The sequence below is a fragment of the Lissotriton vulgaris genome, chromosome 5, assembly GCF_964263255.1.
Source record: "Lissotriton vulgaris chromosome 5, aLisVul1.2, whole genome shotgun sequence".
NCBI lineage: Eukaryota > Metazoa > Chordata > Amphibia > Caudata > Salamandridae > Lissotriton > Lissotriton vulgaris.
Window position 1 is genome coordinate 245,872,400 of NC_141693.1, and position 26,146 is coordinate 245,898,545.

Here is a 26,146-nt window from a genome sequence, read left to right on the forward strand (position 1 = left end):
TCCTAGTCAAAGCTACCAACGGTTTTGCTAAAAGAGAAAAATTTGGGATCCACTGCCTACAGTAAGAGGTAATACCTAAAAAGGCACGCACTTCTCTCTGCGTGCGAGGAACACTCATTTGCGTAATTGCTTTTATTCTCTCTGGGGTCAACTTCCTTCCCTCCTTTGACAAGAGATGACCTAGGTAGGTCACTTCTTGGCAGCAGTATTGCATTTTCGAAGGTGATACCTTATGATTCAAATTGGACAAATGATGCAATAACGAAATCGTAGCTGCTTTGCAAGTTTCCTTGTCATCGGCAGCCACTAGAAGATCGTCTACATACTGCACTAGAGCCGAACCTTGAGGAAGTACAAAAGAATCTAACTGACTTTTTAATGCCTGACTGTAAATGGATGGGCTCTCACAATAGCCTTGTGGAGCGCGTTTAAACCTGAAGCTTCGACCTCCTAGACAGAAGCCGAAAATATCTCTGCTTTCTTCGGCTATCGGAATGCTGAAAAAGGCATTCTTCAAGTCGATGACTGAAAACCATGTGGCTGTAGCAGGAATCAATGTTAACAAGGCAGTAATGTCTGGAACTACAGGAAACTGCGGGACCACAATCTTATTAACTTCTCTGAGGTCAATGACAAACCTATACACTGGAGGCTTTGTAGGATCAGTTCGTTTCAAAATCGGTAATACAGGACTGTTACAGACATTTCCTCTAGTTTCTTCAACCACACCTTTCTTAATCAAATCTTGTACAATCAATAAAAGTGCTCGTTCACCTTCACTAGATATTTTGTATTGAGGAATTCGTGGAAATTTTACATTTGCTTTCAAAGTGACTACATATGGTGGTATTTCTAAAAGGCCTACATCGTTAGGACCAGTCGCCCAAAGAGTATCAGGGAGCGAACGCAGCTCTGGCGGGAGTGCATCCATTGACAAGTACATCGGAGAGGTGATTCTTTTGCCCAATGTAAGCTGTACTCCTTCCGGAGAACAGTACAATGTCGCATATAGGCGTTTTAACAAGTCTAAACCAAGCAGATTTTCATTACAACCTGTCGTCAAAATCAGGGGTGCTTTCAATTGAGACGGTCCAACAGAAATAGACAAAGGACCAGATATGGGGTTGTAAACAGGGGCGCCTGAAAAACCTACAGAAACATTTGTTGAGCCGGACAAAGGTGCGCCAGGGAGTTTCGCATGAATGATAGAACTTTTTGCTGCACCAGTATCCAACAGAAACGGTTCGACTACACCTGATGTTGCTACTGCGACATAAGGCCCACTCTGATCCACTGGAACTGATACTACTCCCTCTCTCTGTCCATGGCTGTCCTAGTACCCATTTTGCTGAAATCCCTCATCCACTTCACAATAGTCTTCAACAAGATACTGTTGAGATCTATTTTGCTGGACAGACTGTCCATTTCATTGATCAAAGTGATTGGAAGGGCGATCATTCGTCTGTGGAGGCATAGCACCTCGTCCTCGACCTCTAGAATTCTGCACAAAACCACCACGACCTCTCTGAGCTGCTGCTGCGTTATTTTGCGCTAAGACTGGACACTCATTCTTGTAGTGACCCTCTTTCTTACAGTACGCACACTGGTTCCACTGATATTGAGGTCTCGGTGAACTATAATCTGTCCTTTGATATGACCCTTGCTGCGTATTAGTCTGATTCATGCGAGGCGGATACGCCTGTTGCAAGAGAACTTTAGTCTTTAAGTCTTTCGTTTTCCTATCCCGATTTCTCTTTCTCCTCTTTATCCCTATTTTCATAATACTGTGCAGTTGCAAGTATTTGCGCAGTTGTAGAGACAGCCCAAGCACTCTCGGAATCTTTTAATTTATTGCATAACTCAGGTAACAAATTATGTACAAATGTATCGACAAACAGTCTCTGTCCTCCTTCTGTGCTCATATCCTGACCACTATGATCTACAAAAGTCTCTTCGAACCTCGTGAAAAAGTCGGAAACACTTTCGTCTTTCTTCTGCCTGCATGCGGACAACTTGTCCCAATTAACGCGCAATGCGGGCATCAGAGTCTTCATTAAGTCGATTATCCTACCTGGAAGATTAGCAATTAGAGGTTCGGGTTTGGAACCACCTATTTGCTGACCATCCGCTGCAATGATAGCTGCCCAATCACCACCTAGGGCAACTGGATGATTCTCTTTACGAATTTTAGCCCAAATTGGTTGTGGAACTACATTCCCAAATAACATGTCGATGTCCGCTAAGTTCATTACACAAGCCTCAACTGTTTGCGCTAGTTCCTTATAGTACCCAGCTAGGCGTGGGCGGAAAATCCGTTCCGCTCGCGGATTTTGCGGATTTTCGGGAAATCCGCAATCCGCGAGATTTGCGAATTTCCCGCAAAATCCGCAAATCCGCGAGCAGCGGATTTTGCTCGCACTGCTCGCACTGTTCGCGTGAGTTCGCGCCCCGCGAATAAGTGCAAAATTGCAGAAATACGATCTTAGCAAAACTGAAAGTAACTACTTACCAGGTTCAAAAGTTCAGGCTCATCATTAGTAGCCATTTCCTGGAGTGCTTCCTGAGGGGCCCCTCCAGAGTTCAGTTGCCAGTTGAAACTAGTATGTGACCCTGCTCTGAACCTCAGAATAGTTACACATATGCCACAAAGGTCCTGAATTACAGCTAAGGGAGACAAGCAGGAGCCAGGCTGGAAGTTAAAATCCATTAATCAGCCCCTAATTCATTATTGTCAGTTGGGGCAGGGCAGGTGTTGTAACTAATTTTGCAACAATGAAAGCACTTAGCAAGTGCAAAAGATCACTAATCAGGGCGCACTAAGGAAGCAGGTGCCAGCTAAAAAAATATTCTGTGACACATTAATCAGCCCCAAATTAATTCAGGTCACTTGAGGCAGGGAAGGTGTGCTTTGCTTTGCCGAAAATAATGTACACTGGACAACCAGAGGGTGTGGTGATGAAACAGAGGGTGGCATGGGTGGGCCAGAGGGTGGCATGAGTAGTCAGAGAGTGGCAGTGGTGACAGAGAGTGGCAGTGATGAAGAAGAGTGTCCCAAACAGGCTGGACACATAGAAACAACAAGTTCGCAAAACTTGCGACCCGACAGGTAAGTTCGCAAATTGCGAAATTGTAAAAACCCTCGCGAACTGGCCGAAACACGGGCGAACACAAAAAAAAAAAAAATCCGCAAATTCGCGGGAATTCGCGGATTTTGCGGATTGCGAATCCGCAAATCCGCAAAATTCGCGAACGCGAGATCCGCAAAATTCGCTCATGCTTATACCCAGCAGGATTCTTACGCGGATCTGGCAAGGCCTGCTTCACTGCTAACACTTCGGCTCGCTTCCACGGAATGTGTATCCACACTCTTTGGAATTGGGCCGGAGCGGCTGCAATACCATTAATGGCATCAGCTTGCACAGCTTCGCGCCAAATTGGAGGAACCTCCCTCATTGGATATTGGCCAGTCTGCTTCGTACTACCTTTCTCTAAGTCTCTCGGTGAACGAAGTGATGGATCATTTCTATAACTTAAAATCAGTTCCATCGCTTCTTTTATATTTTGACCTACTATCATTCCTGCAGCAAACTCTTTCTGAACCTTAATTAAGTCTTCTAAATTAGATTCAGAGTCATCTTCTTCTAATTCTTCACGTAAAAGGGAGCACATCTCGTCAAAAAAATATCGTTGCGTTGGTTCATTCCACTGCATAAATGTATCTAGTACATCTCTCGTGCTATATCTCCTACTCTTCGAAATCCATCTGAGAGCCGTGGAATCTAATATTCCCCGTTCCTCAGTACTCGGAAGCTGACTACGTCTTTGTACAGAGTCAGAAGTAGGAGTCTTAATTAAAGTTTTATAGAGAGGAGACAGAATGCTAGAGACAGAATCAGTGATTCTTCGACGAACAGAGAGCGGAGTCAACATACTGGCAGATGCAGAGAACACAGTAGCAGTTGGAATAGATAGCGGGACAGTAGGAGTATCGAGGAAGATAGCTTGTGGAACAGTAGGTGTAAGCGATACAGATATAGGTATAGAAGTCGGCAACCCAGAAAGAGGAGGTGCCGTAGGAACATTCACATTGACCATAGGAGGTACAGGAGCTTGATTCTGAGGGGCAGGAGCAGGAATACCAGGTTGTCCAGCAACCGGCAATTGAACATTCGGTACAGGTGGAGCCGTAGCACCTTGTGCATACGGTGGAGGTGACCGTAACAGATAAGACAACAGAGGATCGTTTTCGGGGTCCTCCAGTATCTTAGCTGTTTTCGATGGCAAGGCAGGATAGCACTTGTCAATCGCTAAATTATGCTCTCTAATGGCCACCTCTATGGCCTTCTCAGACTCGTTAACTTGCAGCTGTTTAGCCGCTTGTTCTAAAGTCAACTCTTCTTGCTCTTTCTGTTCTTTCTTCAACCTTTTAATTTCTCTCTGTTTAGATTCTTTTCGGCAGTAACGGAAAGAATCAAACATTGCCGGCCGGGCTTTCTTCCTAAACAATTTCGCTTCTAAATTATCAAGGATTTCGGGTTCAAAACTACCATGTAGTGGCCAACTAAGGACACCATCCTTTTCCGTATAGCGGACCCATACCTCATTATAAGATATAGGACCCACACCATGCTTACAGTACAGATCATATAAGGGAGTCCCAATCGGAGGAACCAGACATGAGTCCTCCAATCGTGAATCACTGTTGCAACCAAAACAAGACAACATACAATTTCTCCGACTTACCATTTTGCAATCCGGAACACAGAACAAACAAAACAAGAAACAGATATGTGCACCTGAACCAAGAACTTAGGCCTACCAAAAACGAACTGATGTATCGATACCCAAACTAAACCAAATAGATTATCGTAACCAGAACAACCAGTGATAATCTTACGAAACCAAACCAAACCAAGAACCAAAAAGGATTTTAACAACCCTCACGAAGTAACCAACTAGCAACCACTAAATACTTAACTGAGGCACTGAAGACGTCACCAAGGAGAAACCCGTCACGTTTCGCCGTACTAAGGACTGCACCTCGGGTTCAAGACAGGGCGACGGTCAAGGCAACGGCCCACTGCAGCCGTCCTGAACGGGAACCCTCGTGGAAGAGAACTTCGGGCCACTTTTGCGATATGCCGGGATCGATGAAGTGGGGCGCCTCCCTCAGGAATCTTCACACGAAGCTTCTCGAACTCTTCAGGCTTTTGGACCGGTACCGAATGACGTCGCCCCACTGTGGGCGCCAATTGGAGTTCTGGACTTTTTGGTTCCGTCCAGAGGTGTCAGGGAACAACACCCGAAGACCCCGGAGTTCCACCTGTCTTGGTGCACAAATAAACAGAAACACGGGCTTCTCGATGGTGGCGTCAAAGACCAAAGGTTTATTACTGCAGGGACACAGAAGTCACAGAAACAACGCATGGGCAGTATCTAGGAGCCTGTTCGATTTGTACAAAGAGGGTTGCTCCTTATACTGAAAATTGGGCTTCGGGCAAATTCTTCACATGTTAGTACATTCCCAAACCTTTGTGTTCTAAACAATAAATATTTGGCGTTGCACAGGAATCGTCGACAATATCTGATGACACAACATTACGAATGAGAGGTTCCCACTTTTCCATCATAATCTCATGTCAACTTTTCATTCAGGACCCGGACCGCCTCATCGTAAATTTCGTTACCTCCCCCTAATAAAGGCCCAGAAGGAAAGGAGCAGAGCCAGGTGCAGAAGATAGAAAAGCAGGATAAGAGATGTTTGTGGGTTGTAAATGGGCAAGGCTACCAGCTTCGGCCGCCTAATCGTGATCAGGCCAACGGACACGAGAACCAGTTCAGCAGGGCTGGCCTCGGGCAGAGGAGGCAGCCTTTGTCGAGTCATGCAGCTACAGCGTGATCTGGTCTAAGGTGCACGTGTCACTAGAGAGGTGAATCTCCGGCTAAGGCTACGTGTCCTTAATCGAAATGAAATGATCAGAGGTTATTGCGTATGTGAGGGCAAGAAACACAAAATGGCTGCCATGATCTAAGATGGATGCCATGGGTAGATCAGAAATGTGTTGGTTACAGGAGTACTCTTGCTCGTAGCGTAGCGAAAACACCAGGATATGCTAAATGGATCATTTGCGGTTCGCTGATACCAATATTATGTATTTCCGACAATATTGAAAACACGGGTTCAAATCGTCACGGAACCTCAATACCCCCACCAATACCACCACCACCACCACCAATATCAATGCCACCACCAACAATACTGCCACCAATACCACCACCACCAATACCACCACCACCACCACCAATAGCACCATTACACCATACCATGACCACCATACCACCACCAATACCACCAATGGCATCTTAAAGCAAAAGTAGGTTTTGCAAACGTTTCCCTTGCATTGATCTTTGTGGTATGGACAGAAATGCATTGTCAATAAGGCAAGAACTAATAAAATGCATGTATTCTACAAGGCCTTCTTCAATATTAGCTAGAGAAAGAGTTTTGGTCCTGAATTTGTGAATGAGGAATCTGCATAAAGCAGTGTCTGGCGCAGTATGGCTGAGTACGCAGATCTGGGTGTGACATTGAAAGCTAAGGTTTTCCCTAGCCTAACCTTTATGGGGAGAATATGTTAAAGCTATTTTACAAATTTTAATATTTTATTTCGGCTGCCAGGCCACAAAACGTGTAAAAGAATAAAATCCAATAGCAGCAAATATCATACATGCAACCTTATTGAACATGCAAAGATACAAACAGTTTTAAACAAGCATTTACAATGCAATAGGTTTCGCAGCATTAAAGTTTGAGTTATTGGCATTGTGTATGACAATGCGTTGCATCAAATTTTTAGCACATTTTGAATTGGTGAGCAGTGAGAGTGTGCGCAAGAGTATGCTGTTTTTGAAAGCAATGTGGTAGAGAGTGCAGGAATTTGGGTGACTTGAGCAATGTGGATGATGCACCTCACGCACGGGGCTGACGCAGTTATTATTCACACAGCTCTGATGGTGCACCTTAGGCATGGGCTCACAGCTGTTATTATTCACACAGCTCTAATGATGCACCTCACGCACGGGGCTGACACAGTTATTATTTACACAGCTCTGATGATGCACCTCAGGCATGGGCTCACAGTTGTTATTCACACAGCTCTGATGATGCACCTCACGCACGGGGCTGACACAGTTATTATTTACACAGCTCTGATGATGCACCTCAGGCACGGGCTCACAGCTGTTATTATTCACACAGCTCTGATGATGCACCTTAGGCACGTATTTTATTTTTAAACGTGGCCCCTGGACCATGGGTCCGGCCACAAAAGGAACAACTTTCCAGAATATTTTCGGGTGGTCATTTAAAAAGAAAATATTTCTTTCTGAGGCTAACATGAAGGGGTTGGGGATTTTTTTTCGCTTCTGCCGCCTTTTGCAACATTTAATCTAGTTTGGGCCCAAACAACTTTAGGCCTGTGAATGGCTACTTCTGGAATAAATTTCTCTCAGTGGATTTCAGCTTTCATGACTTCCTCCAAAGAATCCTATGACCTGCCACCATTACTCCTGCCGAGGCCATAGCTGTTCACAAACTATAAAATGTGGTGTCTGAGAGAAATATGGAAAAAAGTTCCATGTCTGCCAACATTTTTGAAGGATCCTCATTTTCTTGAATGCAGTCATAAAGGACTTTCATGGCATAAGCCGCAAATGTATTTGACCTGATGTCAAAGTTAGAAGCTGCGTATGACCTTTTTGATATCGAGTTCTACATTTTTATCTACCACATCTGAAAGAGGAGCTTTTTCAGAGGCTAGATTAGATGTAGAGGCCATGGATGCAGCAAAAGTGTTATCCCTTGAAGTTTAAGCAAAATCTTTCTCAAAATCCTTTATCAAATATTTTTTTGTCAAAAAACGTGGAAGTGGAGGGCGTGGCCAGCAGCCGGAGAATATTGCCGCACACATGGCGTCTCCGGCCTCCTTCACTCATTAGTCACAAATATCCAACGCATATTTGTGCTAATTGGGCACTTATCAGGGTGCCTGCACACCAACGAGCCGCAGACCGGCGATCCGAACTACCCTTAGCAGCGGACGGGACTGTTGGAAGCCCGTGCACGAAGAGGCCTGTGAGTGCTGGGAAGCCCCGGGGTGCCGTAGGCGCTGGTGCAGCAGGCGTGGTGATACTGCCCGGGAGTAGGGCCGCCGCAGGAGGGCACTGATCAAGCTGTGGGCCCGTCGGAGACCTAACCGGAGGCTGGGAGCAACGCTGTGGGCCTGCCAAGACCGCGACCGATGATTGAGCATGGAATAGCGGGACCCCAGCTGGGCTAAGACACACAGCAGGCACCAGTGAGGAGTGAGCGGGCCCCCCGGGACCGGCGACCTGCTCCACGCTCGTAGCCAGGGGCGAGAGGTACAGAATGACTCGGCTGGTAACGCGGGGCTCCCATGCCCGAGGGAGAGACCCGCGGACGCTGCAAAAGTCCGGAGTGCCGGTGAGTGGGGCTTAGTTGCAGGGCGGCGGCGGGGGGGGGGGGGGGTTCTGTGTGTGTGCGTGTGTGTATGTGCGGCAGCGGGGGGGTTCTCTGTGTGTATGCGCTGGGGGGTTCTCTGTGTGTATGCGCGGGGGTTCTCTATGTGTGTGTGTGTGTGTGCGTGCGTGTGTGTATGCGCGGCGACGGGGGGGTCTGTATGTGTGTGTGTGCGTCTGTGTGTGTGTGTGTGTGTGTGTGTGTGTGCTTCCAAGGAGCCATGGGAGACAGGAAGCGCGCGCGACCTGATCCCAGTTCGCAAGGTTGCGCGTGCATATCACTTGTCTCCTGTCTCCCTTGACTCCTTGAAAGCAGAAACGATTGCAATAGTGTTTCGCAGCGACGATCGCTTCGCAATCGGTTCGCAGTGCGAAACCTAAAAAGGAGGAAGCACCTAGAAGTTAATTATTATTATAACAGTTCATATTCATGTCACTGCTATATGCTAGCTCTGTTTTTATTTTTAAATGAGCATATGCCCTCTAGTGCAAAGAGCGGTCTAAAAATAAATGTCATATAATTATATAAAAAAACATGTGCAAATAGCAATCTAGAGTTGGGACACTAAGTGCCCTGCTAGATTTTTCTCTGACAATTTGACAATCAGGGTTAGCAATTATCTAGGGCCTTCTTCCTTTGGTTCTAGGCACAGTACAAGTACCGAGATACCGCAAAGGCTAGTTGTTCTCTGGTATCACTCTTCATAAGTCTTGCAGCTTCCCAATAGTGTCTTAATCCCATAAGTTTGCATACAGCTAGCAGCCATTTCTTTCGTGCACTCGTATATATAAGGGACAGAAAAACATAAAATGGTCTTCCGATTCATCAGTATCCGGGTAAATTTGGGCAGAATTTGGAATGGGAAAATGTGTTAGCCCATTTCGAGGTGTGAACTCTCAAGGATAGTAGCCCGCATCTGAATTGCATATATAAACATTTGGACTGAAATGGGTGCATTCTGTCCATATAGGGCTCAAAACTTGGTACAATCTTGTGGTTCAGAAACTGGCCTGTCAAGCTACTGTCCTGATAAGCTTCCCACGTTTGCAACAGAACTGCCTCCCAATATGGCTGTTTAACTTTCTGTGCATCTTCTTTAACAATCAACTCAGGGGATGTCCATAATTCGTCCATGCCTATTCTGTATGATGTTTCTTCAATGTTCTTCAGCCATGGGATGCTCGGGTTCCTGTCAAGGCCTAGCAGATCATTTATGCAATCTCTATATATTCCTAGTTCTTTTGTGGACCATAGTCTAACTCAATATAGCAGAGGTTTTATTAGAACTGTTAGATGTATGGGGTTAAGGGCTAGATCTAATCTCAACGGTATAATAGGGGAACTTGGGGGAAGAATAAATAGGGCCTTAATGAGCTTGTTTTCAATTTTAGTTAGAGTCTCTGTTGTGGCATAGCCCCATATCTCTACTCCGTATATCGCCGATGGTACCTTTGATGTGAAGACTGGTGACACAGTTCCTCCCAAGGCTGCCCTGTATGTTCTCCCTACTGCACAGGCTTTCTGTTGGAGAATGGCTTTGCTTTTTTCCAGCGGGGACCCCATGTTTAGTTATCACCTAGCTTCACAGCCAGGTAGTCAAAATGTGAGACTTTTTCAAGAGGGAGCCCCTCAATAGTCACATTACCTCTGTATTTTTTATGGGGATTTATAGTCATGACTTTCGATTTGGATGGGTTTAATTCTAGTCCTCTTTCCTCACAGATCAGAAAAAAAGGCATTCAGTTCTGATTGCAGCCCTATTGCCGTTCGCGAAATTAGCAGGACCTTGCTTCATCTCCTCTATTTTACAGTCCCTGGCACCCCCTAACAGTAATTCTGGGGGCTACCTGTAGGGAAGACCTTGTTGAGCATGTTGGGATTTCAGACACTTTGAACATAATTACGATGTCAGTGGGTCCGACACCGACGGCCCGTCGGACCCACCGACATCTGCCCCAGCGGACTGCCTGTGACTGGTGGAGGCAGCGGGCAGAGGGACCAACAGCGGTGCTTTTGATGGGCTCAAGGAGCCCGTTGGTGCATCAGAAAGACACCATAATCCCCTAATGACAACCTGCTCCACCGTCAGGATTATGATGTCATTTTCTGACAGCCTTCCCATGTCAGCCTTTTCAACATGGAAAGAGTCTCTGAAAATTACTGTGGGGGCCCTAGGGGCCCCTTGTCCCTTGGCCCTCCGCTAAGGGGCCGCCCTGCCCTAAACATTCCTGCACTGTGTGTCAGACACCTCACGGTGCAGGGAGGTTTACAAACATTCATTTCACTATGGCAGCTTGTGCTGCAGGACTTTTCCACCCGCCGCACAAGCAGCCATAATGAAATGGATGTTTACAGATTGCGAGCTCGGAACCGTCGGAACCGCCAACCTATGGTCAGGCGGTTCCAGACCGATACGGCGTCCACCTGACATCGTAATCAGCCCCTATGAGTTTGGCCAGTGTTATGTAACTCCTGTGTCCTCATCCCAAGTTATACAATCAAAGCACTGTTACCAAGTGCCCCATATTATGTCTGACATCATCACCAGTCCTGGACTTTTAGCAAGAATCACTTCTTCAGCACTACTACATGAAGCGCCACTTTCCTCATTGTAAGAATGGTCTAAAAGCAGCGAATGGTGGAATTGCTCGTGTCATAGGTTAATTGATCTGCTGTGTCAATGAAACAGTTATTCTGCTGCCCTTTAATTGACATTTGAATAATTCGTATCATTAAATAAGCGCTATGAAAATCATGATTTTGCATTTCTTTTTCTGTCAGTTTTCTACAGACATCCTTTTTGCTTTGTCTCCACAAAGCACAAATTCGAGTAATGACTACAGACTCACTTATATTGGATGAAACAATGTGCCCCATGCCCGTCTGCCAACATCCACTTTGCTGGGCATCCATGAGGCGTCTTGGGCGAGGACGACCGCGTTACATGCAAAGGCAGCCTTGCTCATCATTTGGATCAACTTCTGAAGATGAAGGTAAAGGGAAAGATGGGACTACATTTACAGTCATGAAGGACCAAACATGCGGAGAGGAGAAAGATAGACAAAGGAAGAGTGAATTCTGATTCAACTTAGTTTGTTGTAATGTACTTGAAATGTTTTTGCTTCTGGCTCATGACTGAGGGGTCATTATCTAAAGATGTGTGTTCCCATCCTCCTACCTACCTTCCTTTGTCATTGTCATGGCAGTACAAGTCTAGGTGAAAATTATTCTGTTTTTTCTTTCTAAACAGACCATGTTTATAATAGTTAATTTCTCCTCTCTGAACGGCTCATGCTTTCAGTCCTCTTGGAGACCAATGTCTCGGAATAGATTTTTTTAAAACTCTGGTTACACAGCTTTAGCTCTCTCTTTCAGTTCTTATATCCATGCAAGGAAAGTGGCCTGCTGATGTAAGGATAAGCAATACATTTTGTGTTTTGTGAGTGGGGCTTTCTACATATGCAAGTGGCATGCATGAAGTTTTCTAGTGTTTCATTTAGAGATGGTAGAATATCAGCTTTTTGTCAACGGAGCAACAGATGACTCTGTTGATGGAAAGCTCCCTACAGAATAGGGGCCATCAGAGTAAAGCCTTCACACCGCTCACTCTATTTTTCATTTTTTTCCTGCCAGGAAAAGCCTGGAGATGATGGACAGAAAAAAATAATAATGATCTCCCACACTCTGGAAGAACAACACCCCCTCTTGGTCGACCAGCTTATATAATTCCCTTAATGTCACTCCTCCTCCTCCTCTATCCCTCATGGGAAGCAACTAAAAATTTCCTCATCTGCGTGTTTCAACGGCTCCCTTACTATATCGCTCTATAACAACAGTACTGTCATGATCCAAGGCAAAGAAACCTGTCTTTCTCTCTTTAACCACCTCTTCCCCTCCTTACTCCCCATTTCTGCGACCGGGTCATCCCCTGACTGTCCATCTAGCTCCACCCATTTCTCCCTTTCCCCTCCCCTGACTCCCCCACACTGTAATTGGCTGTACCCCCGAGATGCACAGGTCGGCCATCAACCCTCCTACTCTCCTGTGCCCTCCTCTCACATTCCACCCCCCACAGTACACCCCCCCTTTGTTACTTCAGCCTTACCTCTAGCTAATTTGCTCCTTGTCCAATCTGCATCGTCCCGGTACTCCAATCGCATCTCCTCCCACCTATTCCTACCTGCCACCCCCCTTTTCAGTCCACTGCTCTTCCAACCTTCTCCCCCAGTTAACTCTCTTTATGCTCCCCTTATTCCTCCCTCTCCCCCTATTCTCTACCCCCTCCTACCATCGCTATTTACCCCGATTTCTCCACAAACCCATTGCATCTCTCTTCTTCCCCCCACCCCTCCAGCATTGCTATGCTACCCCCTCTCCCCCCTTGGTAACCCTTTCCATTTCCCTCCCTCGGGCCCAGCAGAACCATTTCCTTTATTCAACTTCCCTTTCTCCCAACCCCCCTCATTCGGCCAGTTGCCCGTTCCCTCACATCCACCTCTCCAAGCTGACAGGACCTCTCCTACACCCAGGGCCGTTTCTACCATTAGGCCAGACTAGGCGGTCGCCTAGGGCGTAAAAGGGTGGGGGGCGGCAGAAAAGATGTGTTTGGGAATCCCTGAACAGCTTTCAACCTCGAAATCGCTTTGGGGAGCGGCGCGCCTTCTACAATTCAACATCGTGACGTGACGTGACTTCACGTTCAGCGTCACAGGCAGGGGCTGTGCGTGCCGCTATGCAACTTCTGATTTCGTTTTCGACAGCCCTCGGCTCCAGGAACAACCCATGAGTGCACAATAGAAACTTGTCACTGGCTGCACTTTCCGGGCAGTGGCACTTGGGTGAATTTTTGACTGAATTGTATGAAGGCGCCTCTCCACTCCATGTACTCAGACTTTACCCGCAGGCCACAGCCCAAAATGGAATATACCTGCTGACCGCTTGTGGAATCTTTCTGCCAAAGGGTCCCCAGTGTAAGTTACTGAGCTGTATCTGATGGGTTGTATGTTACTGTATTGTTTCTGAGCAGGGTACACAACTCGCAAGTGGGGGTGTGGGTGGGACAATTTGGGGCGTTGCTGTTTTTATTCAGTGCCTACTCTCATTCCATACAGCCTTATAGGGTATATGCCCTCAAACTGTTGACTGGTCGTCGGAAACTGAATAACGACATATAACCACGGTAGCATGGAAAAGTGTTATGTATTTGAAATATAGAAATGCCGGTACTATCTCTTTAAAAGTATTGCAAAACTGCTGAGAAGTGTTGGTACTCTCCCTTTCAAGGAACTGCCGATACTCAATACCTGAGGGTACCGGCCCCTTTAAAGCACTACCCTGGACAGTGCATACTCGCTTAATTTAGCAACAGAAGTCTGTTTACAATGAGCTGCACAGCGCAGTTGACAACTGCGTGCAAGAGGCGCAGCAGGGGTGCAGCGCACACCCCTGTGCGCAGAAGGGGAGCCTGACCCTTAAAGGATCCCCATTCAGCACAAAACCAACGAATATCAGTGAGAAATAGAAGTCTCGTCACATTCTGCAGGGGTGCCCTCCATTTTCCTAACGCCACTTTTGTGAAGGATACTTTCCTAGCGCTTAGAGGCAACACCAGTAAAAGACACGCTTTGCAGTGACCGGTAACGTTTCATGTTTGCAGTTGAACATGAAATACTATAGAATGAAAGTCATAAAACACGCATAGAAACATACGAACTTTTTAAAAGGCACAAATACAACACTGAAACAGTCCTATTTTGATATGGGCAAAATTCTCACAGGAAAAAGAAGCTAGTGTTTACTCAGTAAGTTAGCTCAGTAAATCGGGCGTCTGCTACGGCGATTTAGGATTCGTTTGTAGATCAGGTCTACAAGCATAGGCAGGGTCAACTCGGATTTTCATTCTTCTTATGCTGAAAGCCGACGCACCAGTGAATTGAGGAATCGGAAAACCTGTCATTTAGGCGGGGAACAGAATTCAGTTTTATATGCAATATATAAACTGTTATCCTTGTGTGCAACGTTGACCATGGGGAAGAGTAAGCGTTGGGTACTGAGGTCGGAGTTGCAGGACCTCCGAAGGATGAAGCTGCAGGTGAGCCCTTTGTGGAAACTTCACCTTTGCTTGCATGCTTTTGAGTAATGTATTCAAATATTTAAGTAATGGCCCGGCCTAAAATATCTTTCAATGAAAAGTAACTCTGGGAGTAAGTAAAACCAACAGCAACAGTTGGTAGTAAAAGTGAACATTAACTATAATAAAGCCAAAAACTGACCGAAATCAGGGAAAGAAGAAAAAATAACCAGTTATAGAATAATACATTAAGAAGATGAAAATTAATGTGCCAACCAAACACAACGACCCCAAACCATTTAGATTCCAGCCACTGGCTACCCCATAACTGATAAAGGCGCACAGAAATTACAAAAACGCTACACGACTTGAAAAGTCATGCACATACGCTAAACAAACGCCACTGCTCAAAATAACAGATATTGAAAAAACAACAAGCAGAATGATTGTGCCCACACATTGAAGTGCACAGTGGTTGTACAGTGCCCCATGAAAATCAACGAAGAAGGTACACGTGACAGTCATCCGCTTCTAACACAGCCATTTTCACATAAAATAACTTTTAAGAACTGGAAGTACATTGGATAGAATCTAAAATAAAGTGATTTCAAGCCTCAACACACAGAGCGATAAACAGCCTGATTTATGCCCAAGGAGTGGGTTTTGCCCTCGTAACTAGTTTGGGTCTAGAAAGCATATCTTCCTTGGTTCTGTTCCAGACTGTCCTGCTTGATTGTTATCTTTCCCAGCCTTCAACTTCTTCGAAACACCCATAGTCCCACGTGGTGATGTATAAAATTCCGAACCCTTTCGTTCAGCGCCCAGATCTGATTCTATTCACAGTGCAGCGCTACACAAATTTCCTCACAAAGTAAGCCAACAGTCCCACCCTTATTTCCTCTCCCCGGGAGGCAAACTTTCCTATGAGAACTATTTTGTGTCAGTTCTTGCTGGAATGTATGTATGCCCTGTGCCAAATATCCAGACGAGCTGCATGGGGCTGTTAGGGGGGAATGGGGTGGGTGGAGGGTCGTTCTAGGAAGGCAAGGTGTGCTTTTTTCAGCTCAGGAACGAAGCCCCTCGCGCTGCACAGCATGTAAGATCTGCACATTTAGCCCACGTTTGGGTTCATATATATGCAGGTACCGCCGATTTTAGTTTACATTAAAAATAGTTTATTTTAAAGTGTTTTCGCTGAAGCTCTTTTTGGAAGGAGAACTGCCCACTTCAACCTCGAGCAATACCTCCCACGATGGCATCTTTTAAAAAGGTATTTCTTTCACCATAAACCCCTAAAAGACTTAACAAACACGAACCACACACACAAACACATCACATTGTACATGCGAGCAATCCTACACAAACATACTGTCTCCAACACATACACACATCCCTTATCACACAAATGTCCCGTACCCACAACCCTCGCCCACATATGCACGTAAGCAGCCTTTCACACATACAAGTATACTTACACACATTATCTCGCTATATAGAAACTCAGGCACACATACACAAGCTCTCTGTATAGACACACAAACACACACAAATGATCTCCCTATCTAAACACACGCATTCAAACTCCCCATAGATATCCAAACACACACGACTCCCCAGAGAGTCACCTAAGCAAATCACACAACCTCTCTGTAGACACCTAAGCACACATTCACGCAGACACACCCACAAACATGCGTGCAAACCGCCACACATAGATAAACTCTCTTCCAGACACTGAAGCCCACACACACCCACGCGCACACACAATCACTAGGAGTAGTTTTGATTTACTTCTGGTTGCACCAGCTCTCTCTTCATTGAGCCCGTCCTTATTCAGCAGAGCAGCCAGGAGGAACCTGCCTGCTGAAGGGGTTCTCTGCTGTAGCCTTCCTACCTCACCGCCCCAGTCACAGCTGATCCACAAGTGAGAATTCCACACACAAAATATTATTCACATGTACCATTTAGCAGGCAGTTAGGAATCCCACAATTTGCCTTAAGCTTGGCTTTACTATTTTTTTAAATATTTTTATTTTAACAGAGAATTTTAAGCACATTTCAAATCCCATTTGATTTCATTACAAAGTCTATGGAAAGTCTAAGGAAGAAGCCAGGTGAGTAGCTGTAAATACTGCATCAGGTACGGTGTGTAAGAAGCTCACTGCTTTCCAATTACAGTTGTTTTGTTTCAAAGCCGGAGGTTGTGGGTCCGTTTTGTTTGCTTTCACAAGATGCCATACCCTAGTCATGCTAATATCCAATTGCCGCAAAAGGAAATACAAATAAAATATCTAATGCATTCATTCTTCTAGCTTGGATGACAGGGGAGAGAGTGATGGTAGTAAATGGGAGAGGGCGGCTTTTTTCAATTCTCGCCTAGGGCGGCAAAACACCTAGAAACGGCCCTGCCTACACCTCCCCTCCTTCTGCCCTAAACTCCTACTTCCCTATGATTCCACACAGTCCTCCTCTCTCCTTCTACCTCACCCCCTTGAGCCGCACCCATCTCCCCCTAAATTTGTCCTTAATTCCTTTCCCTCGTGCAACACCCACAAAGACAACCTGCCCTGCACCTCTGAGACACCAACTCCCGCTCTCAATCTCCACTTATCCCCACCTATGAACCCTAGACCCCCAACTCTCCGCCTGTCTTCCTCCTGTCCTGTCTTCACCACCAATTCCACCCCTCCAGTTTCCATCGAGCCACACAACCTTCCTTGCTCTGCCCTACTCTCTCTGGAAATTAAGCTAGGCTCTCTTATCACCTCCATCTCCCAGCCTGTAGCTACCATTTCACTTTTAAGCTCCAAGATCTCCACTTTTCCTTACACTGCTACTCCTTTGGAAAACGCTCACCTTCCCACGAGATGCACCTCACCCCCCCCCACCCCAGTATAGCCAAGCATAACCAGTCCTCTGCAACCATCATTAATCCACACAAGCCCTTGAACACCACCCGTCCCCAACCTGCATCTCCGAGTAACCCAACTATCTACACTATTCCGACCATCTCCTCTGTCAGAGTCAAGCATCCGACTAAACCCGCCCGTGCACCCTCATCTAAGTACAATATCCCTATCACTCTTCATAGCCCAGGTGCCCCCATCACCAAAACAGTCTTGACAGAGCTGCGCTGTCTGCTCCACAACTGCAGATCTGCAAGAGAACACAAACTTGAAATCTCTGATATCATCACCTTTCACAATATTGACATGCTCTTCCTCACAGAGACCTGGTTTAACAACACCTCTCCCTCTATGATTGATCTCATATTACCCACAGGCTATTCGATTTTTAGAAATGACAGAATTGAAAAAGTTGGGGGAGGTGTTGCAGTCATCTTTAGAAACTCCCTTCATCTTAAGGCTTTTCCTATCAGCTCCTTCCGCACTTTTGAATGCCTATCTTTTGAGCTTCAACTACACCACCGCTCACCCCTCAGATTCCATGCCGTTTACTGCCCGCCTGGCAGCGGCCCTGCATTTATGGAGGAACTCACTGACTTCATCAGCGACCAATACTCGCAAAGTGACAATCAGACCTTCGTGGGTGACTTCAATATCCACGGGGCGTAACGCAAGACTCGTCCGCGAATTCGCTGGCCACCTTCCTCTCTGCAAACGATCTTTGCACAGAATCAACACACTCCAAGGGCTCAATCCTGGACCTTGTTATTTCTAAAGCAGGCATGCTTTCTATCGCTACCCCTATTCATGTACACTGGTCTGACCACTTCCTCATCCCATTCTCTCTTCACCTTGCACACAGCATAACTCTTGGCCAACCTAAGAGGGCTACCTCCTGGTTCCGTGACACTAAAAATATTCACACCATTCCCCTCTGTGATTCAGCTTTGCTGTCACTTCCAAGACTAGACCTGAACCTAGATGTTGGGGAACTCACCTCCCAATGCCTCACAGTCCTTGCAGTGGAAATCAATAACGTTGCTCCTCTCCAAAGCAAAAAGAAAAGGACCATTCCCTCAGCACCTTGGTTCAACAAATCCCTCTATGAAGAAAGGAAGCACCTAAGACTCCTGGAGAAACAATGGAGGCAAGCGCCCTCCACCGATAATTTGACCACAGAACTTTTACCCCATCTCTGAAGATGCCCTCCTCAACTGCATCAACGAAACAAAGCCCTCCGACCATTCTCTCGACCCCATCCCTAGTGCCATTGCTATCGACTTCTATACCCATTCTCTTCCCTATTGGACCACTCTAGTCAACCTCTCCCTCTGTCAAGGCTCCCTTCCTGTCCCCGTCAAAACTGGGCAGGTCACCCCTCCGCTTAAAAAACCCACTGCTGATGCGAATGACCTCAACAACTTTCGCCCCATCACTATCCTACCCTTTCTTGCGAAGATCACAGAAAGATGTGTAGCGAAACAACTCTCTCGTCATATCAAGGACAATGATCTTCTTGACAATTTTCAGCCCGGCTTCATCCAAAACTGCAGCACTGAAACCGCCCTGCTGCAAGTGATTGATGACGCGCTGCGGATACTCGATTCGGGAGGGTCTTGAATTTTAATTCTCCTTTACCTTTTTGGAGCCTTTCACACTGTCGATCACAACACTCTCCTCAACACTCTTCAACAGAGAATGGGCATAGAGGGCACTGTGCTTAAATGGTTTGCTTCCTTCCTCTCTGATAGATCCCAAATGATCAAAATAGCGAAAAGTCTTTCACCTCCTTCGGCGGTAGGTCAAGGTGTTCCTCAAGGCTCTATACTTGCACCCACACTGTTCAATCTCTATTTAAAACCACTGGGAGATCTCATAAGTAAATCCGGGGTCCACTTTCATCTCAATGCAGACGACACTCAAATCTACCTCAAAGTTGCCTCCACTCACGATCTCTCCGTCCTAAACTCGACTCTGGACTCCATTCAAAACTGGATGTCAGCACATCAACTGATTCTGAATCCCTCCAAAACTGAATTCCTCCTCCTCTCCTCCTCACTCTCTCCTCCCCCGGTGCAACATGGATGGATCAGTTGAATCTACTTAACAATAAACCCATCATTGTTGACAGCGCAAAATCCCTGGGTGTCATACTCCACAAAAAACTCAATCTAATCTCCCACATCAACTCTATTGCAAAGTCTGCTTGATACCAACTGCGCCTTCTTTAGGGAATTCGTCGCTACTTCCCGGAGCAAGACCTTAAAACTCTGGTCCAATCGCTGGTCCTCTCCAGACTGGACTACTGCAATTCTCTTCTCACTGGCCTCCCCAAATCCCACCTGTCCCCTCTCAAATCTATTCTCTATTCAGCAGCTCGCTTCATCTATGGGGCCAAAAGAAGCGACCACATCACACCCATGCTATCCACCCTCCGCTAGCTTCCCATCGAGGCAAGAGCTATCTACAAGGCTGCCTGTATCCCCCACAAAGCCTTGCACTCCTCCTCTCTTTGCTACCTGGCGAATAAACTGAAACTCCCTGGAGGCTCTAGACCATCACGTAATGTGGAAAATGTACTGCTTGAACCTCCCACTTTTATGAAGGAAAGATCGATGGCCCAATCCTTTTCAGGCAACGCGGTGAGAATCTGGAACTCACTTCCGCCTCAGCTCCGGACCACCACCTCCTCCCAGGCCTTCAAAAGTGACCTCAAAGTTCTCCTCCTGCGAAGACACTTCCAAATGTAATTCACACACTTCCAAATGTAATTCACACCCTCTCTATTATCTGAAGGAAGACCCTCCATTATAGAGAATCCTTTTCACCATGACTATGGAAGTGCCTTCCCAGTGTGTTCTGCCAGCTATTGCAGTATTATCCTTCTACCTGTGTTTGGTACTCATTTGTAACATGCACACGTCACTTTTCTCTTGTAACACACTGTTTGCTACCTGTTACATTTTGATTGCTTTAGATACTTGCACAAGTGCCACCATTGCCTACGTAACGTTTGTTCTTGTGCTTAAGTGTCTGCCATTTATTGCAGTATTATACCTCTACTTGTACTTTGTACGCTGTTGTAACCTGCACACATGTCACTTTTTCCTCCTGTAATGCACCGTTTGCTACCTCTTGTGTTGTGTTTGCTCACAATTGTCATTTTTGCCTCATGTAACTTAACGTTTGCTTTTGTAATGTTCTCCTCATGTATCAGTTCTGTGCCTATTGTGAAGCACTCTGACACCTTTGGGTAAAGTCCGCGCTATAAAAAAAACCGCATAAAATAAATAAATAAATAAACGACTCAGAGAGGACCACTGGGCTGGCGGTCATCCTTATAATAGGACAGACTAGCGTCTTTCTGGGTGGCAGATGTTAAGTCTTTCCCCACCCTGACGGACAGTACTCTATTCCCCCAGGACTAAATTCTTCCAACACTCAATTTGTATCTGTTGCAATACTGTTTGCTTCTCTCTTCGTAGCTGTCAGTTATGCATTGGAAAGGCCCAACCTAGTCCTTCCGTGCCTCCCTATATGTTTCAAGGCTCCTTTCTAAACTGTAGTAGGATCATCTGACCCAAACTCTCAAAGATGTTCATCGTAGGTAACCGCATATTCTAGTTTTTACAATCTTGCACAGATGGCACTTTAGTGCACCTTCACACCAGGGTGTTGCCCTCCCACAGAACCCTTGCCACACCACATCGAGATACGTTAATAGATCACCCATTTCATGTCTTGCGGAGGTGCCTGCAATAACCTGATTCACTTGCTCACCAGTTCCATGGACGACAGGCAAATATTAAGCCTTCCAGGGGCAGCCGGCATGGTTCATGGGTAGCGGGGGCGGGCGGGCACAATGTGAGGTTTGGGGGTCGTTTGGGCCGCTTTAAAAAAAAAAAATAACCTTCCCTTGCCACGCTGCAGTCAGGTCCCACGTCTTCTCTCCTGCACGCCTGTGTCCGACTCCAGATCTGAACAGGAAGCAGGCAGCCAGCCTCCCACCCGTAAGCCAATCACAATGCTGCACGGCGCTCAGCCAGGGGCTGGAGAGGTGGGCATGTTCTCCATGCAGGCTGTAATGCATCCTGCACGGAGAGGCGCTCAAGACAGTCCTAACCCACATCTTAAGTCATTTTGACACCCGTTGGCAATGCATAGAAGGCGCTATATGTTTGTCCACCATCTCTGTATTTGAGTGTTTCTCATCTATCACATCCTGCGATGGGAAACTGCTGGCCTGAGTAGGTACTGGGCCATCTGCAAAGCAAAAAGTACTGTCTGAGAGGTGTTTTCACTTAGAAGTCCCAAGCCCCACATATTCCTTATTCATTGGTATTCCACAAATTGGAATCCTCACCCTTTCCCATGCGCGTGACAGATGCCGTTATGTCTGGAGACTTAAACAAAAGGCTATTAGTTAGGGAGGTGCTTTGATGCAAAAAGAATGTCCCTTATCCCCACAATAAAATATGATGGAGGCTGCTCCAACCTTTGATGAAGACTAAAAAGTGGCCCCTGTTATTGTCAAACCGCAGAGAGCTCATGGCCAGGCTCCTGAGCTCACCGGGCGTTCAGCTAATCCTTCTATTCACAATTGGTGCAGCACATTCAGAACGGCAGGTATTATATTCAAATGTTTTGCCGGTGTCCTTAGACATTTAAAGGACATGGAGCTTCTGCCCAATAGTGAGTAGCATTCAAAGCTTGTACATCTAAGAAGAACACCTATTGCTGCAGCTAAGAAGGTACTTTTCTGTAGTCCAAGGCTTGGTTTCATATACAATCACAAGTAATGCTGATTTTATTTGTATTTATCTGCAGATGAACTACCAACTGTAAAAATCGTAACTCTGCCCAGTTACCAGCCCCAGGCGATGGAAGGGTCTCTGCGATCCCCGAGTTTGCCAAGATCTTGCCCCACTAGGATGAAGCTGGAGTCTTCATATGATCCTTATGGCTATGAGACAGCGGCACAGAGCTTTTCTAGCAGATCTGCTAATTTCAGGTACATTATCTTTTAATGACTTACATAGTCACATTGTAAAATAGTTGTCGTTTTATCTTTATATGCATGTTACATGGCAATGTCCATTCACCTGAAGTTCATTCTTTTGTCCATCTGTGCTGTAGTAAACCATCAAGGATGATCTGGTGTACAGAGTATGCTGCCAGTTCTAAAAACATGAAACCCAACAAATATTGCTTTTTAGTGCCGCCTAATTGCTCTATTTCCTTGCTCTATAGCTTGTTTGAATAGTAATATGCAGACAGTATCACAGAGAAAATGAGAAATTATGTTGATCTATGAAATCATAGCTTATGATTTTTGCAAGATAACACACATCTGTTCACCTTTCAGATTATGGTGCTTACTGTGTCTCAATTAAAAAAAACACCTTTAGCACAGACTTTTGACTCCAGTGTATTTAATATCTTATAGTGTGTAGCACAGTAGTTCCTATGATACACCTCAAACAGGGGTTAACCCACTCAACAAGAATACATAATAAACATAATCAATCAATCAGTAGATTTGTAGAGCGCTTCTTTTCACCTGTGAGGGTATCCAGGCGCTGGCATACTAATAGCATACTAAATCGCCCTGTACAAGATTCACAAAGCTTTTTCTATACCTAATGCACATTTATGAAAGAAAAAGGGCTGGAGGGGTGGTGGACACAATTAAATCCTAGATGTAAATCTCCAATTGGAAACGGCCAACAGCAAAAAAGTGGTGTGTTAACCAAGGTGTTGGTGTAAACATACACACAAGTAACTATCCATGTATATAGTTACCTTTGTGAAAATGGCCTTATATGTGTGCCCTATTTCCCATTATGAGTAGCGTGCATGTTGTATTTCCACTAGCAGTTTTCTGCTGACAGTTCCTCTAATTACACTGAATAATTTGTACCTGCAAAACAGTGAGCAAAGTAGAATGCTTTGCGGAATTACTGGTCAGTAATACAGGTTCTGCACATTATTTCCCATTAACAAATGGGTGACTCAGAAGTGGGTGCAAAAAACACATAGGTTATTACAGCTACCATGTGGTAACAACATTTTCCTTGTGCAGCTTTTGCATCCAATAGCACCGTATTAGTCAGTATAAAACTTCAAGTTTTGGCAATCAAGAGCATTAACCCATGGCATCCAAATAGGGAGTAATACCCAGGTAAGAAGTACTCGTGAGATTAAAGCAACTGATCCTTCAATTATAATACAGTACATTCTTGAATTTATTAAATACTTATTAAGCTCAAACATACACAAATGGAGGCATCTTGTCATTAAGAAATTGGGAGAAGAAAAGGAGTGAACTGTATTACAGACCCTTAGGAACTTATCTTAACAGGTAGGGAACAGGTATTTATGAAGTCGGAACGCTAGGGGTGATACTTTGAAACATTGCCGATTTAAGGTGAGAGTGGACTATTATTTCAAAGCTTATTGTCGTCTTTACTTTAAAGAAATATATATAGAATCTTTAACAGAATATAAAGATTTAAATTCCACAATTCAACAAGCGTTCCTGTCATACAGCTTTTGTGATGGCGGCAAAGGGAAGGGGAAATGTGAAAAATAAAGGCGGAGGAGTGATTGAAACTCCGGTTGGGACACCCACAAGGAGCGTGCCTGTTGAGGGGAATGACAATGGAGCAAAAACGAGAGGGGCTACCTCTAAGTCTAAGGTTCCTGAGCTGGACAGTCGCTCGACTCAGGCGGCTATAGATGCTGGCGCAGCTGGAAAGGCTAATGTCTTAAGTGCAAAAGTGCACTCTCCTTTACAGCCACATGCACGAAGTGGGCAAGGAGCCTTAGGTGATTTACAGACTAATTATAGAGATTCGGCAGCCCCCCAGTCTCAAGAGACACTTGTTAAACAAAAAACAGTCGCAGTTGCAGCAATTTTTGATAAAAGGCGGGGAACCAGGCCGAAAGAAATTACTGAACCAAATACTGAGCCGACTAATGAGTTTAATGTCCGAAATGATGTAGATGGAGATGGAAGTGGAGTAAACACCTCTGAGACAGCCATGAGCCGTGACGCAATGGGCGTTGAAGATATGACTTTCCAGCCTAAAACAAAAGCAGTCTTGGATAAAGATCTTGAAACTGAGGCAGAAGGGAAATTTTACTCTATGTCAGATTTAACTAATTTATCTGACAAAGAACAAGAATTGGATAGTGCTAGCAATCTTGGTGATTGGGGGAATCTCACAGAATACGAAGAAGGAGAGGACCCGGAACAGTTCCAGACCCAGGATACAGTGAGGAAGATGAAGGATATCAGTGAAACATTACAACAAGATCAAGAACAGCCATTCGCTCAGATTAACTTGGATGAAGAGCTGGAAGAGGAGGCAATTACACTGGGTCTCATATAGAAGACTATTATGACTCATCGTAATGAGACAAAAATTGAGGGTCTGCGAACGCAAGGTGCAGTGAGGAAATTACAGAAGAAAGTACGGCGGCTAATAAAAACCTGCGCAGAAGTCACATCACATGTGGTGGAAGTAGAGGAGAGAGTCTCCTCTGTAGAAGATACTTTGGGGAAGCAACAATCTGTTGTAGAGTCTTTACAGAATGCAAAATCCGATGTAGATTGGAAGCTTACGGATTTAGAAAATCGATCATGACGCAATAACCTGCGAATTTTGGGTATAGCAGAAACAAGAGAGGGGACAGACCCTCGCAAGTTTATTGTGCAGCTGTTCAAGGAGGCTTTTCCAGAACTGGCTAATTGGAATTGGGAAAGGGAGGTAATCCGGGCTCACAGATTTCCGTTTGCAGCACGACAGCATGTGAGGGATAGATAGGGTGACCAAAATTTATATCCAAGGGCTATATTGATTTGTCTGAACAACTATCTGCTGCGAGAAGCCCTTTATGATCTTGCCCGTCCTGGGAAAAAACGTACCGCTATGGGTTGTGAGTTCTTCGTACGCCCGGATTTTTGCCCAACAACTGTAAATGAACGATGGCATATGTAGAAACTATTTACTCCCTTCCAAGCAGCAGGAGCCCAGGTCTTTCTGCTTAATCCTTCCAAATTAAAGGTTGTTTTCAATGGGCAAACAAGGTACTTTACATCTAGTCGGTTGGCACAAGACTATAAATTGAAAATTGTAAATTGTAAATTGATACTTGTATAGCGCACTACTCACCCGCAAGGGTCTCAAGGCGCTTGTACGAATACCGCTGTGGAACCCATCCTGGCTTTCCCTGTGAGGCGTCCACTCCTGGGCACCCCCAAGGTGGAGGCCATGCATCCTTAGTGTTGTGGGGGCCGTTGTGGAGATTAAGCAAGCTATTGCCCAGAGTTGCAGAGTGGGACTCCATGATTGGAATAGGCACCGAGGCGAGAATCATCAAGTCCGTGGAATTTTGAGCCCAAGACCCGTTGAGGCGGGAATTGAACCCTGGTCCCGGCTAGACATCTGCATCAGGGTCTGCTGCTCTAATCATTGAGCCACACTTCTCCACAGACTACCTGTCTGATCTCAAAAAGAAGGAAGGCTGAAATAGATGTTTACTGTTAAAATTTACTAACGGGAGAAGTTGATTTATTTAGATCTGCTGCTTTGACAATCTGAATCTGAACCTATAACTTGTAATTGT

At 45.5% G+C, this 26,146-nt stretch overlaps 1 protein-coding gene across 1 annotated transcript in view; it reads left to right on the forward strand.

Annotated features, from left to right (window-relative positions):
• The window catches only part of C5H9orf43 (chromosome 5 C9orf43 homolog), a 204,356-nt gene that overhangs the window by 94,881 nt on the left and 83,329 nt on the right, over nucleotides 1–26,146 (forward strand). Inside the window, exons 4-5 of the mRNA XM_086920032.1 lie at nucleotides 11,321–11,532; nucleotides 22,343–22,526. Coding sequence (XP_086776158.1) covers nucleotides 11,373–11,532; nucleotides 22,343–22,526 — 344 coding nt within the window. The 5' untranslated portion in view covers nucleotides 11,321–11,372. The remainder of the gene's footprint in view (nucleotides 1–11,320; nucleotides 11,533–22,342; nucleotides 22,527–26,146) is intronic.